The sequence below is a fragment of the Nelusetta ayraudi genome, unplaced genomic scaffold (assembly GCF_046127955.1).
Source record: "Nelusetta ayraudi isolate G7.1 ecotype Tasmania unplaced genomic scaffold, CSIRO-AGI_Nayr_v1 ptg000136l, whole genome shotgun sequence".
In the NCBI taxonomy this organism is placed as follows: domain Eukaryota; kingdom Metazoa; phylum Chordata; class Actinopteri; order Tetraodontiformes; family Monacanthidae; genus Nelusetta; species Nelusetta ayraudi.
Window position 1 is genome coordinate 3217703 of NW_027466186.1, and position 14339 is coordinate 3232041.

Consider the following 14339-nt stretch of genomic DNA (forward strand, 5'->3'; position numbering starts at 1 on the left):
AGAAATCCGGAGGGATGGAGGAGTTATGATGTATATATATGTATGTATAGCGTGGTGCATTATACTTGTTTATATGGGGAAGGGGTGGTTCAGGAAATGTGTCCAAATTGGAGTTATGTACATTGGTATACAGGGCGGAACTGGAGTCCCAGTGTCCCAGCATTTTGGACAAAGGATGATAGGGACAAGATAACATTTACTAGGGGACAGTTGAGGGGACAGAAACATAGGGGTTTAAATCCACTGCTACTCTCCATCAGGGATATGCAGTATTCTCCACAAAGGAGGTTGGACGGGACAGGTGACAGATTGTTTTTAGTATTAGGTGTAAATGCAGCAGGTCAGGACCCAAAAGGTATTATAGAAATTAATTGGATTGACCCAGTGGCATTAAGTCCCGCACCAACAGCGATTCCTGTGTTGAGGGGGTTGGCCGAGGTTATCGCCATTGATGTAACAAACCTGACCGCAGGAGATGTGGTCCGGATGGCGACGGGATATGGTGATACCAACATTTGGATTGAATGGATACAAGCTACAGTTAGAGACAGAAACATGACAAATTGTGTGGCTTGTTCCTCAGCTCGTCCCGTTCTGCGTACATTTCCGGCACCCTTATTGATTGACACTGACCCTCAAGGATTTCAATGTATGCTTTCTTTACATTTGTATGATAATCCTCCTAATTGTACTACTCTATCAGCCCTTTTCCCAGTGATGTCAAGCAAAACAGCTCCACCAATGTTTGCGCCGTCTAAAAGCAACTAAACGTGTCTCAGTAGGAATGGAGACGCTCAGATGGTACATCGTGCAGACCCATTTTGGTATCAAGGGGGTTGGAATTGTTTTGCTGTTGTCCCTCCAAATGGTCAGGCACCGGCGCCATTTACGACTTTTGCTATCATTGACCTTTTGGGGTCAAAAGGGGGTGCCTGCTCCACGAGCCAGGGGAGGGAGAGTGACCCTAGCAGCCGATCCCACTTGAGATCGCCCACCTACATCAATGCTATTGGGGTTCCGAGAGGTGTTCCAGATGAGTATAAATTGGTTGACCAGGTGGCGTCGGGATTTGAGAATATTCCAATTTTATCTGCGTTGTTCCCTGTCACCCCAAATAAAAACATAGATCGGATTAATTACATACATTATAATGTTCAGAGACTGGCTAACCTCACTCGGGATGCTGTTGCAGGTCTTTCAGAGCAGCTGGCGGCCACCTCGCTGATGGCAGTTCAGAACAGGATGGCACTCGATATGCTCCTGGCTGAAAAAGGTGGTGTCTGCTCTATGTTTGGTGATCAATGTTGCATCTTTATTCCTAATAACACAGCCCCGGATGGTTCAGTAACTCGGGCGCTAGAAGGCCTGAGGACTTTGTCAGAAGAGTTGAAGGAAAATTCGGGCATTGATAATCCTCTGGGAAAATGGTTAGATAGAATGTTTGGAAAATGGAAAGTGATTATTGTATCTGTATTAATCTCATTAATTTCAGCTGTAACTAGTTTAGTTTTGTGTGGTTGTTGTTGTATTCCGTGTATTCGCTCATTATGTAATCGACTTATTGTTACTGCATTAGAAGGTAAACAACCCCCACCCTACCAAATGGCTCAATTTCAGAAGGGGAGGGCGCCATTGATGGAGGATTTGGAAGAGGAGGCAGTTGTTAAGGTGTTCTGAGGTGGTTTATGGTTGGCCTAGTGGAGGCTAGGCCAAAAGGGGGACTGTTGTGATTCTATATTTAGTTTAATGCATTATAGCAGTGAGAGTTAGTATATTAGCAAATATTGTATGTATGTGTTAGAAGTATTACAGTTAGTTAAATGTTTAAATGTAATGAATGTCAATACATGTAGTCCTCTTATAATCATTTGCCCATTCTTATCAGTACCATTCAGAACCTCGGGGTAAAGACAGATACTGTTTGACTGATTAAGCCTCAGGAACAGTGACTTGGGGTGATCAAAGTGGGGGTGAACACAGAAACTGCATTTGTTACCCCCTATAAAGTTTGTGACCCTTTCAGGCACGGGAACACGAACTTTTCACCTCAGGGTTTTATGGCAGGAAAGTTTCCAGCAGACCAGATCGAGAGGAGGATGGACTATTTGGCTCCCGGCCAAATAAGGACTTGTTTCCTGCCACAGATTAGCCTAAAATGGGGAAGGCTACACCACCGGACAGCCAATAGGAGGACGACATGGAAGAAGACATCTACATATTTTATTACTGTTTGTTTCTGTATTTAAGATGGCGTAAGGGACAGATAGATCAGACTTGGCATCTGATAACACATTGTTGTTGTTAGGGTTAAGCCTCCGGAGCTCTGTACCAAGTATCTTGTTTTTTCTGTTACTAAAACTTCTTAAGATTTCATTTGTCTACTATTCTCTTCATTCAACGAACACGCGGTTTGGTAGCATGAGATTGGATAAAAGAACCAAACCAACAGGACCACACACACTTTCAGTGTTTGGCATTCACAGTCTGATAAGATATTTTAATTGCATTTTACACTTCTTTTTATTTTTTTCTTACACTTTATCATGTTTGGAAGAATGATGAAACAAATCCAGATCAAAGTCACACATTTGAGACCTTCGTGCTTTGGATAAATATCAGATTAGTGAGCAGATAAATGGCAGTATTTTGAAGGAAATATTGTTTTTCCTTTCCACAGAGAGAATCTCAGCAGTCTGAAATTGGTAAATGTTTGTAACTTTTCTTTTTATTTGTTTAATAAATGCAAAAATAGGTCATGGGTTTGATTTTTTTCAACTGTGTTTGTTTGTTTGTTTTTCAACTGTGAAGTGTTTGTTGAGTCTGTGTTTACTTAAACCATGTGGCTCAACTAAAATAAGAGCTTATATCTGATTCCTTTGAAGATATAGAACTTTGAAGGTTTACGGATTACATCTTTAAAACTATATATTGTTATTTATTGGACTACAACCACCCTGTAGCATCCACTCATATTATTTATCATGACATCAGAGATACACTTCATAGAATACTGCTAAAAAATGGTCATCCTGATTGAAGCATTGAAAAAACAAAAACCGTAAAACGTTAATACAGAAACTTTGAAAATCTTTTTTTGTACATTGCCCAAAGTTTTGTTACTCAAGCTGGAAAGTTTTTCAGTTCAGTGTTGTGGTGAAATCTTACACTACCATTTTGTGCTTCCTTAGGCATTTTCAATGGCAGCACAGTCACCTGCACCGCAGGTATGCTGACAACAAAGATTCAATTATGAAATTAAAATCTGGGAGTTCCAAATGAGCACAGCAAAAAAGAATGATCTTGGCCACACTGTAACGATCCGTGACAGGGAATGTGATTTAAAAAAAAAAAAGGTGAAGGTTACACGTGGCTGAACTTAAATTTAATAAATCCGAAAAATTAAATCAATCAAAAAAATCTCACAAATCTACTGAACCAAAAAATAAATAAATGAATAAATAAATTGCCGTAGTGGCAACCAGATCTTTGGGTTGAGTTCAGTTTTCGAAGTTCTCAAGAATTCTTCACAGGACGCAAACATGTGAAGTTCCACGTGAAGTCAGGTAGCTGGTCTTGGCATTGCAGACTAGAGATCTGATTGGCTATCTCAGCTAACTGAGGTCGCTTCACACTGCGAACAGAATGTATGTTTCTTAGCATGGTTAGGCCAGCACGGAAAGCCTAGTTGGCCCTGACGGCCTGCCACTGGGCAACGTGTTACTTTGGTTACCTCTTCGTTCCTCTGGCGAGTGGCTGGGGACAGCCATAGAATCAGTCAGCTGAGACATTCAGAGGGAACTCGGACTAGAGTCGACTTCTCTTTGGAATCGAGAGGAGTCGATTATTTCACCTGGGCTGAGGAACCTTTGGTTCCCCTTGAGGGGCTTGAAAGCATTGCTGGCGAGCAGGAAGGGGTAACCTGGTGACCTCGCAACCCCATTCCAGAAGAGCAAATTGTTGGAGATATATATGGTATGGATGGATTGATGAATGGATTGATGGTTCTTCAGCTTTTCATGAGCAACATGGCTTACTCCTTTTAAACTATCATTAATGCCTATGTCAATGAATAAGGGGATCAATAACATTTTAATTGTTTCACCAAGATTTATTTTGAAGTGCACACACCATGAGGAAGTAGATCAATGAAGGGACTATTCTTATTTAACTAGCACATTAATATTTGCTCTAATAGCTTGACCTGATGAAAATCTGATGGATTGTGTTTATAGCCAGCTGGCTATAATGTGGATTACATGATTATCAATTTGGTTGCTTTTATCACTGCTTTAATAGAAGAAAAATAACTGAGAAGAAACAAGAAAATGTCAGATTTCTGACAACTGTAGCCTTTTCATCATTTACAAATCATCGTTCATTTTTTGAGCATTTTGCACTTGTCCAGCAGCATTGGGATTTTCCACTCTCTATTGTGCCGCACCGTTGTTGTAAGTGCTGTTGCCTTGATGGATGTCGACCACCCCCCAGTGAGCAGCCAGTGCAGTGATTCCCCAGTGGTTGTATCGACCACTCAACATAATGAGCTCTGCGTCCATGTGGGCCGCATACATGTTGAAGGTAATCTGAGAGAGGTAAACAAAAGTCAGCACGCGATCACAAGCAACGAGGGGAGCAACTTGTGCAGGGAGAGGCTGCTTACTTGTGTTGGCTGGCCAGAATGCAGAAAGCGTCCTCTGGTGGTTACCATATATAGTTCGTAGATGTAGTTGTGAGGGTGGTATTTACCAGAGATCTAGAGTGAGATATAATGAAAAAAGATGTGAACACAGTCTGCGGGGATGGATGGAAATGGTGTATTATTGAGTAAAATATTGAATGCATTTAATTGATAATTAGGTTGAGGTAAAATTGCCAACATTGAAAAAAATACAAATCATTTGAATGTGCTACTATTTCATTATTGGCTGAAATAAATTGTAAATGGAATTAAAAGTGAATTGTCTAATTTATTAACTGAAATATGATTTACTTAGTTAATGTATTTAAAAAAAAAAAAAAAAAAAAATCCACCATGCTTTAAACTGCTGTGAAGCAGCAGAGATTCTTAGCACCCGCATTCCTGACACTTTCAGCTTGTGTGTTGACATCTCCACAGCGGTGAAAAAGGCTCAACAATGACAACATTTCCTGGTGTACTTTTATCATCCTTCCATCAAATGTGTCCCGGAGCATAACTGTCTGAGATCCTGTGTACACTGCCACTGCACGCTATGTCAGCAGAGCCTCAGCCACCATCAGTCACGATCATTTGTTCACTCTTCTTTGTGCTACACATCACTTAAAACCTTGTCACACAGGTTTTTTTTTTTTCGGTTTGTTTGTTTTTTCCCCTGACAGAAATACATGGACAATATTTTCTGTTAATTATTAAGTATTAAACTATATATATATATTTTTTTTTTATTTTTTATTTTATTTATTTATTTTTGTGTGTGTTTGTAATTAATTAATTACAGATTTAATTATGGCATTAAGTCTTTTTTTTTTTTTTCATCCATGCTGGGCACTTTTTGGATAAAGCTGCTATTACCGTGTTTTTGTTTTTTTTTGTTTTTTTGTTTTTTTGGGGGGGTTGGACCTCCACAATCCAATTATTATTATTATTACGTTGGTGTTGTTTTTTAACTTACTTTTTAGTTACAATATGTTATAAGTCGTTTGACCTTTGTAGAAAGTTCAATAACAAAGGTTTGAAGTATGAAGGTATGTATAATAAATTATAGGCCACCACCTTAACCCCCTCTGCAGCGCACTAGCATGATCCAGGAATTGTCTCTGTGACTTGCTGTGAAAGATTTCTTGCTTTTGTGAACTATTGCATGATTGAAAGCATAAATGTAAAAATGTGTCAGATTCCAAAACCAATCAGCATTATTTTAGTTTTCAGAAAAGCAAACTGGGTGTAGACGGTCTCAGAAGACATGTGGTTTCCAAAGGGTGGGCAGGCCCATCGCATGTTGCCCATTGCACCAACAACAAGCCTTAAACAAACCTCCGTTTGTGGATGTGACTCACAGAAAGTTCATGCAGTCACTTTCCAAATTTGACAAGCTAAGTTTTTTTTTTTTTTTTTTTTTTTTTTTTTTTAATACTTTCAAGCTGAAGTTACTTCCAAAAGTGGTTTGATACAACCTTGTAATTTGCAAGTGTCACTGATACCACTGACCTGAGTTAGACGCTCATTGTCAAACAGCTCCATTTCAACCATTGATGGGCCGTGGGTATTGCCAACCACCTTTGACCAAATGTACCCGTAACGGAGCTGAATGCTGCAAGATGGAGACAGCACAGAAGCAAAGTGTGAAACTTGCAGAATCTCAAATGAAAGAAGAAGAGTGACTGCTTCTGTTTTGTGCTCTTTACCCTCAGCTCTTCACTCACTCTGGACACAAATGGACAAGGTAAAGGAAGGACACTCACCCTGCAATGTAAGCGCCGTTGTGTTCCCAGATCCTGATTCCTGTGATCCTTCCTTCTCCTTCAATAACGAAGGCACTGCCATCCCCGCGTCCCACAGACGGAGAGAAGGAGTAGTGCTCCTGCGCAGCTGAGGGGTTTTATTAACATGAAATAGCATATATGAATATTGGAACATGACTCTCTTAAGGATTCACTTTTTTTTCATAAAACTTGAAATTTAGGAGAGTATCTTACGATATGCCAAGCTGCTGGCAGTCAGGAATGTGATAATCAGGAAGAGATACATTCTGACTTGCTTGTCCAAAAAAATGAAATCCTGCAATCAGAAATTGCATTATAAGATAAACAATGATATAACCTCATTAATGTAACAAATCAAAATTTTGTGACAAATGAAAAAGAAATCTTGAAATCTTGTTAAGATTTCATAATTGTCTTTTGTTTTACTTTTTTTTTTTTTAATGCAACTGTGAAGAACTGCATGCTAACCCATCCTCAAAACCAAATCTGAAATGCTGATGTCAAATAAGTTTGACGCAGTCATTATTGAAGTTTGGACTCACCTGCAGTCTGGATCCTATGACAGCATTTAGTCCTCACTCTGAGCAGGTTGCTTGGCAATGACTATGTGACATTTGCTCAGTTTTTATAGTGTTCAGTCCTCGAGCACACACGCCCCTGAAATTCCTATCTTACTGGGACTAGGGTTCTGGGAAATTCGACTGCAACAAGGAAGATAATCTTTTTTTTCTTTGTGTATGATGCATTTTCAACATCTTTGTTGATGATTTTCACAGACTATTCTTATAATATCCAGATCAAGCGTTGGATCCATGATCCTGATCCTGACAGGGTCCTTCATTAGGGGCGGGGGGTGGGGGAGGATACTTACATAACATGGACCACTTCCATTACTAGTGGCAGTGGTCCATGTTGTGTAATTTTCCCTCTACAATATTTGTAATGAATACATTTTTATTTTATGATTATTTATCCTGTGTGTGTGTGTTTCTTTTTGTCTCTTTCTTGTACCACACTGTACATACCACCTTTCTTTCTTTGCACCCCTGCCCCCTACCAAGTCCTTTGCGAGATTCCTTCAAATACCAAATTAAATGGGAGGGCGTGCTGCGGCTGTTGCAGACTTCCTTTTCCTGTGCAGGGCCTGTCTGTCAGCATTGATGTGCACTATTTATAACACTTACCGTGATGAAGTTCCAGGAAAGGTTAGCTCAATCAACACGAAGAAGAAATAAGAGGAAAGAGGAACAAAAAAATCCACCTTGTTTACAAGGAAAGAGAGAAAAGAAATAGACGATAATGTTTCCAGCATGATGCCGACAACTACTCTCATCTTTCAGGCAGGAGGAAATGAGTCTTTCACAGAAATACGAGTGAAATGCATGTTTCAGAAAGAGACTCTGATCCCCGAAGCAAAATGCTATGGTCAATTCAGAGAAAGTCTCTGGACCAGGCATGGTCAAACTACGGCCCGGGGGCCAAGTGCGGCTGCTGAGCCGAACTTGAAGAAATTCTAATAACAGTAAGTAAATAAAAAGTAAAAAATTTTCATAAATTCTTTTCAGTATTTTAAGAATCATTTCAATAAAGACCTAAATACCCTGGGCTTCAAAGACACATATTTTGCTTTAACGTTTTTGTTCATTCAGTCTCAAGTCTTGACCTTAAAGTCTCAAGCAAGTACCAAGCCACTGTGGTGAGAATCAAGCAAGTGGAGTAATGGCTCAGGTCAAGTAAGTCACAAGTTAAGTCATACAAAAATCTGATCATCTACCCCAGTTTCCACATTTAAATCAGGAAAGACAGTGGTACACACTTTGACTTTTAACAAAAAACTTTTCACAATGAATTTGGTTGTCAGAAAATAATGTATGTAATTACGAATGAAGCAATGTCTGTCATGACCTCCATGACTGCTCATTTTACAATGCAATGCACGCTCACCCAATCATGTTTCAAAATAAAACACATTTTCTAACGTAATCTAAAAACAAAAGTTCGAAAAATTGCAAATATTTATTTATTTATTTATTTAAAATAAGTAAAAAAAAGTCCTCTCGAGGTCATCTGTCTCAAGTCTAAGTCAAGCCTCTAGTCCTGAAGACCAAGTTAAAGTCAAACCGAGTCTTTTATCAGTGTTAGTCAAGCAAGTCTCAAGTCCTCAAATTTGCACCTCGAGTCAAGTCTCCCATCTCTGCCGAAAACACCCAAAAACCCCATATATGATGACTGGTGATGATGCGTCCAAGTGCATCAAGCGATGCATTTAACTATAATTTGTTTCTTTGGTCAGAATATTTCTTTGTTCAGGGTAAGTGCCCAATCTGAGGGTCTTTCAGAGTACTCTTCTTCTTCAGCTGCTGCTGTTGCTGCTGTCATTGTAATTTTTTGAAGAAAATGTGGTTTGTTTGCATTTTTGGGTGATTCATGTTTTAGAATAAAGTGTTTTTTCTTTAGTTTTTTCCTTCCTTTTGGTTTAACCTTTTTGACATTTTTTTTTCTTCTTCACTTTTTTGCCTTCCTGCAGTAATGAGTATTTTTGTCACCAGTTTTTCTAGAGGAAAAGCGGATGGGTTTATGAATTGTGAGACATTTAACAGCTGGAGCTGATTGTTGTCCAATGACCTTACCAGCCATTTCGACGGCAGTATCTGGCTAGTAATAGGTTTATGAAATGCCTTCAACCACTATGGCACAGAGATTCAAGACGGTGCTGGAAAAATCCCCAACATGTTTGTGCACATTGATATCATGCCATCATGCAGTTTCCGCACACTTTAGAAATTTTCGACTGCACATCCTTGATGCCAATCTCCTGTCCCACCACATTCCAAGCATACGTTGTGATCCGTAACTGTGACGGGACGTATTTCCTTTAAACCAATCAGTAATTATTTGAGGCATGTGACGTGCTGAAAATGTTCACTTAAAGGAACACTGAAAAGGAAGGATGTGGCCGCTCGACAACAGTGCTCAGATAGGCTGCAGTGTCTGTCAGCTGCTCCCAAGACACCAAGGGATAAGAAGAAATAAGAATACCAACCAACATATCAGCAGCCAGAACCATGGATAAAAAAGTAAGCTGAATGCATGTTTTAATGCTCTTTACGCCAAGATTTACACCATCATTTCAACATTGCTGACCAAATTCCACATACATTCTAATAGCCTAACAGTATATCAAAATGCATGCATAAATATGTTGACAATATTTCTCTTTCTGGTTATGTCTGTGCTGCACACAACAGATAACAGATCAGGAAAAAATATTCTGCTCGGATTTTTAATTGCATTTTATACTTTTTATATAATTTACCATATTTGCATATAAATGTGTCAACCAGTGTGGTGTGAAATGATGCTATGAGTCTCTTGTCATTGCTGCTGCACCTGTGGTATTGACAGTATTTGAAATGCCAAAAAACACATCTGTTTATCATTTATCAAAACTATAAACTAACTTATCAACAAAGCTCGACAGTCATGTCTGTCCCCCCCATGGCCCCCTCTTTTTTTTCTTTCAATTTTTTTTTTTACAGGCGAAAGACTCACAGGAGTCAGACTTCATGAAAAACACATCTCCAATCATCTCTTGTTAACTCTCTGTTTCATGGGGTCAAAACAGCTGGAGGATTTGATCATTTTGAATTAAGGTTCACTGAAGGAATGGTAAGGCAAATTTTAAATTAAATCCTGGGTGATTATTGGTTAAAGTGGGATTCACCTTCAAGGTAAGTCCATTACAATGCAAAGACAAATGCCTCCTGTTTGATGAAAGCAGATAAACTGTCATCTATATCTGGGTTATCAGAATTCTAATCCTGTCCCACTCATATTATTGCTTCATGCCTAAGATCCAGTTTATTGCATGTTACTACATGGTCGTCCTGCTCCAAAAACTTACTAGCTCAGCTAATTTTAGTGTCTCAATCCCTCAAACCGGTTTACTACTTCCTAATACTTTGTAACGCTCAAAGGTTGTTTAAAGTTTCGTGATATCATCTGATTCAGGAGCACTGGCATCAGAGTGCGTTATCAGTCCTTTTGAATCAGTCCTCTGGTCAGTGGTGGTCCACTGCCACCTCTCGCTTCCTTTACAGGCAGTTGGTGTGAAGAATAAGGTGCAAAATAATAGAGTTAAGTGGAAGCAAATGGTTCACTGTGGAAACTAAACCAAGAAGGAAAACAAAAACAAGAAGATTTGATGCATTTGATTTATCTGTGAGTAGATTTCTGTTATACATGCATTCTAGATCACTTTGCAACACATCTTAATGTAATCAATGAAAAATAATGACATCCCTAATCCCTAATCAACTACTTTTAATCTTACTTTAAACATCTTCTTCTAACAGCTTTTTGACCTGACGTCAGCCTAAACAAATCAAAACTTGGCCTAAAACATTGTAGTAGCGGAACAAAATTCATACAAATTATAATTTAAAGGTTAAAAACAAATTTATTGTGGGGTCACGGTGGTTACAGTTAGAGAAAAAAATCTGTTCAACAATTTAGATCTAAATTCCTGGTTGTGTTTGCTGTGTTTCACCGGTTGTGTGCGGGCTGCCGTTTTACATATATAAATTGCATATACTGTATAAATTACGAATTTGATTAATTGTTACTGCTACTTAAAGACAAGGAAAAAAAAGAAAGAGTTCATCATTTATAAATCCTCCATGCTCCATTATAGAGACTCCCGATAGTGTTAGTGGTATTTGCGAATTAGCAGTCAGAACTCCATTCTCTATGCTAATGCTGTGCTGTTGCTGGAAGTTCCGTGGTCTTGACCCATGTAGACCACCCCCCAGTGAGCACCCAGTGAAGTGATTCCATTTCCGTCGGCTCGACCACTCAGTATAATAAGCTCTGCGTCCCGGTGGGTTGGGTACATGTTGAAGCTAATCTGAAAGAGGGAACCCAAAGTCAGTAAGGGATCACTAGCAGTGAGTGGAGCAACTCTCAGAGGGAGAGGCCACTTACCTGTATTGGCTGGCCAGCAACCAAAAAACGCCCTCTGGAGGTCACAAAATATAACTGGTAGATGTAGTTGGTAGTGTGGTATTTACCAGAGACCTAAAACAGATGTAATTGGCACAAATATGTACATAGTGGCTTGACCTGCAGGGTTAGAAAAGAACTGGGGGAAAAAAAACCTGGACTTTTATAATTTACTTTCTGTGTGTGTGTGTGTGTGTGTGTGTGTGTGTGTGTGTTCATTAACATTCAGTTTGGGGTCGTTGCTGCATTATAACTAGTTTTATAAAACAATGGTCTTGAATGCTCAACGATCATTATGAGTGCAAAAAAAAATCGGTCAAAATTTGCTCAACAAATATGGGAACACTATAGTGTTTGGAGAATCTCAATATTGAGGGCAATACAGCCCTTACACTCGTCCCTCAACTTGACGTTCTTAGAATTGGGACAGCACTTGCACCTTGCGGGAGTGTGCGCATTTTTGAGATTGAGGGTTAAGGGAGGAATTGAAATTCACCCTTATTCACCCTCAGGAGCGTTTTCGAAAAAGTGCGGTTTCAGTGAAAACGCCGGCTTCGTGTAAACACAAGGCCGAACGGCATAAATATTTGTGCGGTTACAGACAAACCCGTATTCTTGCAAACAGGGCCTATATTGTCATTCGGCTAAAAAGTGTAATTTTAAAATAGTTTTGGTTCGTGGTGTGCCTAGGGATTTCTTTCAGTGTAAGAAATGTGATGTGGCTGAAAAAGGTTGAAAAACACTGGTCTACTTAAAAGTGATTGAGAGAATTCCAAGTGAGCAAAATTCTGCGTGAACATACTTAAATGTGGCTGTTTTAATGAGGCTAAAACATAAACTATGATGCTTTATTTACTATTTTATGGTTTAGCGCACACACACAACTAAGCTTGGCTATAATACAAAGCTTCGTTTAAGAATTTGGTTCTCTTTGTAGCACTTTGACGGCATTCAACTTTTGTGTTGATGGCTGCATATTGCACATTTGATATGCATTCTTTAAAATCACATTCAATTCGACATTCAAGGCAACAACTTTCACATGTCCCACATGTGTTAAGTGCATCCTTACTGATTTACATGCATGAGTAATGTTCCAATAGCATTCCAGTAGATTATTTCATAGAGCTGGTTATGATTAATTTCAATGCAGAAATTAGTCCGTGATCCCATTGTTTTTGAACAGTAGTGCATGGATTATAAAACAGGAAAAATGTTTTCCTTTTTACTCCATTGGTAGATAAACACTCAGGTGCATTGTGGGATCAACCTGAAGGAGTGAGTCTCATCATTTTTCAAAAAGTGTATTCACCTCTTAAGAGATCTTTCAAACAAATTACTGCCAAAAGTGGTATAGTAGTCACACTGAAGCACCACTGACACCACTGACCTGAATGATACGCTCATCGTCCAACAGGTCCATTTCTATCGGACTTCCGACGGTGCGACCAACCCTTGTTGACCAAATGTACCCGTAACGGAGTTGAATGCTGCAAGACGGACACAGCACGAAAGCAAATCGTGAAACAATCAGAATCTCACATCCAAGGGGGATATGACTCCCTTTTCCCCCTCATATGTTCACACTATGGACACAAATGGACAAGGTAAAGGTAACACTGACCCAGCAATGTAAGCGTTGTTGTGTTCCCAGATCCTGACAGCTGTGATCCTTCCCTCTCCTTCAGTGGAGAAGGTGGTACCACTATTCCCACGTCCCACATTTCGAGAGAAGGAGTAGTGTTCTTCCACCGCTGAGGGATTCATTCACATATGATAATATATATGAACATGTGAACATAAGTTTAAAATTAAAAAGCAAAGATTTAATGCTAATGCATACCAAACTTATAGTGAGAGAGTGACTTACAATTTGCCAAGCCGCTGACACTGAGCAATGCGATAGTCAGGAAGAGCAACATTCTGATGTGTCCAGAAAGAGACAAACCTGCAATCAGAAATAAGATGTAGGACAAAAATGTCTCACTTTTTTGTATCCATGAAGAATAATGGCAGATGAAGCCAAACCTGAAAGACTTAGGCTCACAACAATGCTTATTCGGAGTAAAAACATCAGATAAAAATTCATCCTTACCTGCTGTCTAGATGTGCTCACAGTCTGGACTGAGCCTGAACACTTATATATATATTCATCTTCTGTCTATGAAACACGCCCCTAACATTCTTTTCTGACAGGCCACGAGGCAAAACAATAGTGCATTTCTGTTCTCATGCTCACAGGCGTCACAGGGTTTACGGAAAGTTGAAGTTAACCAGGAAGAGATTTTCTACCTGCTTGTTGCAGCATAGTAAATTGTTTGAACCTGGACATCCCCTCTGTCATTCGATCAGGCATGTCCTTTATAAAGCCAATGTGGAAAGGGCAAACATGGAACCTAATGGGGTTGAGTCATTATTGTTGTTATTTACTTAAAGATCTTATGATATATTTTTTTTTAAGGACAGCAGCAAGGAAGTAACTGTTGCGGCGTCTGAAATGCGGCATTCAGCAGCCAAGTCTACATCTGTCTATATATTATCATTATCTAATTAAAAAACTACAACTTAATTTGATAGGATAAAATATTTTTTTCCACCCGGACCAAACAAACCATAGCTGTTTGGTTTGAAAGTGTAACTTGTGGTTTCCACTGAGAATTCTCTTCCCCAAGTATATCTCTGTCACGTGCAAAGAGAAATCACTTTTCCATCTTTTTGTCCCCAAAGATTCTTCATCATTGTTCCTTTGTTCATTGTCTCGTACATCATTTGGACATTACTTTATGATAAAGGACAAAGTGAACAAGGACAAAGAAGTAGGAAGCAAATGGAAAGCAAAAGAAATGTCATTCCCTGCACGACTGAATTAGACATCG

At 39.3% G+C, this 14339-nt stretch overlaps 2 protein-coding genes and 1 long non-coding RNA gene across 3 annotated transcripts; 1 reads left to right on the forward strand and 2 right to left on the reverse strand.

Annotated features, from left to right (window-relative positions):
- Nucleotides 1–4087: 4087 nt before the first annotated feature.
- On the reverse strand, nt 4088–7124 carry LOC142879479 (zymogen granule membrane protein 16-like). Its single transcript, XM_076012820.1, has 6 exons — nt 7005–7124; nt 6676–6757; nt 6442–6568; nt 6188–6290; nt 4661–4753; nt 4088–4583 (listed from the first exon to the last, which is right to left on the reverse strand). Exons 2-6 carry the CDS (start codon nt 6725–6727, stop codon nt 4428–4430), a joined length of 531 nt encoding a protein of 176 aa, XP_075868935.1. The 5' UTR covers nt 6728–6757; nt 7005–7124; the 3' UTR covers nt 4088–4427.
- Nucleotides 7125–9399: 2275 nt separating this feature from the next.
- On the forward strand, nt 9400–11605 carry LOC142879482 (uncharacterized). The gene is made up of 2 exons (XR_012925312.1): nt 9400–9539; nt 10002–11605. It is a non-coding gene; the product is annotated as an uncharacterized LOC142879482 (long non-coding RNA).
- On the reverse strand, nt 10796–13442 carry LOC142879478 (zymogen granule membrane protein 16-like). The gene is made up of 5 exons (XM_076012819.1): nt 13334–13442; nt 13088–13217; nt 12854–12953; nt 11446–11538; nt 10796–11368 (listed from the first exon to the last, which is right to left on the reverse strand). Exons 1-5 carry the CDS (start codon nt 13383–13385, stop codon nt 11210–11212), a joined length of 534 nt encoding a protein of 177 aa, XP_075868934.1. The 5' UTR covers nt 13386–13442; the 3' UTR covers nt 10796–11209.
- Nucleotides 13443–14339: the final 897 nt, after the last annotated feature.

Coding starts and splice junctions, on each gene's coding strand:
- LOC142879479 (XM_076012820.1), bottom strand. CDS start 6,727: ATGTATCTCTTCCTGATTATCACATTCCTGACTGCCAGCAGCTTGGCA. Junction 6,569..6,675: donor TGCCAGCAGCTTGGCATATC/GTAAGATACTCT, acceptor AAAACCCCTCAG/CTGCGCAGGAGCACTACTCC. Junction 4,754..6,187: donor ACAATGAGCGTCTAACTCAG/GTCAGTGGTATC, acceptor ATCTCACTCTAG/ATCTCTGGTAAATACCACCC.
- LOC142879478 (XM_076012819.1), bottom strand. CDS start 13,385: ATGTTGCTCTTCCTGACTATCGCATTGCTCAGTGTCAGCGGCTTGGCA. Junction 11,539..12,853: donor ACGATGAGCGTATCATTCAG/GTCAGTGGTGTC, acceptor CATCTGTTTTAG/GTCTCTGGTAAATACCACAC. Junction 11,369..11,445: donor TTGCTGGCCAGCCAATACAG/GTAAGTGGCCTC, acceptor TCCCTCTTTCAG/ATTAGCTTCAACATGTACCC.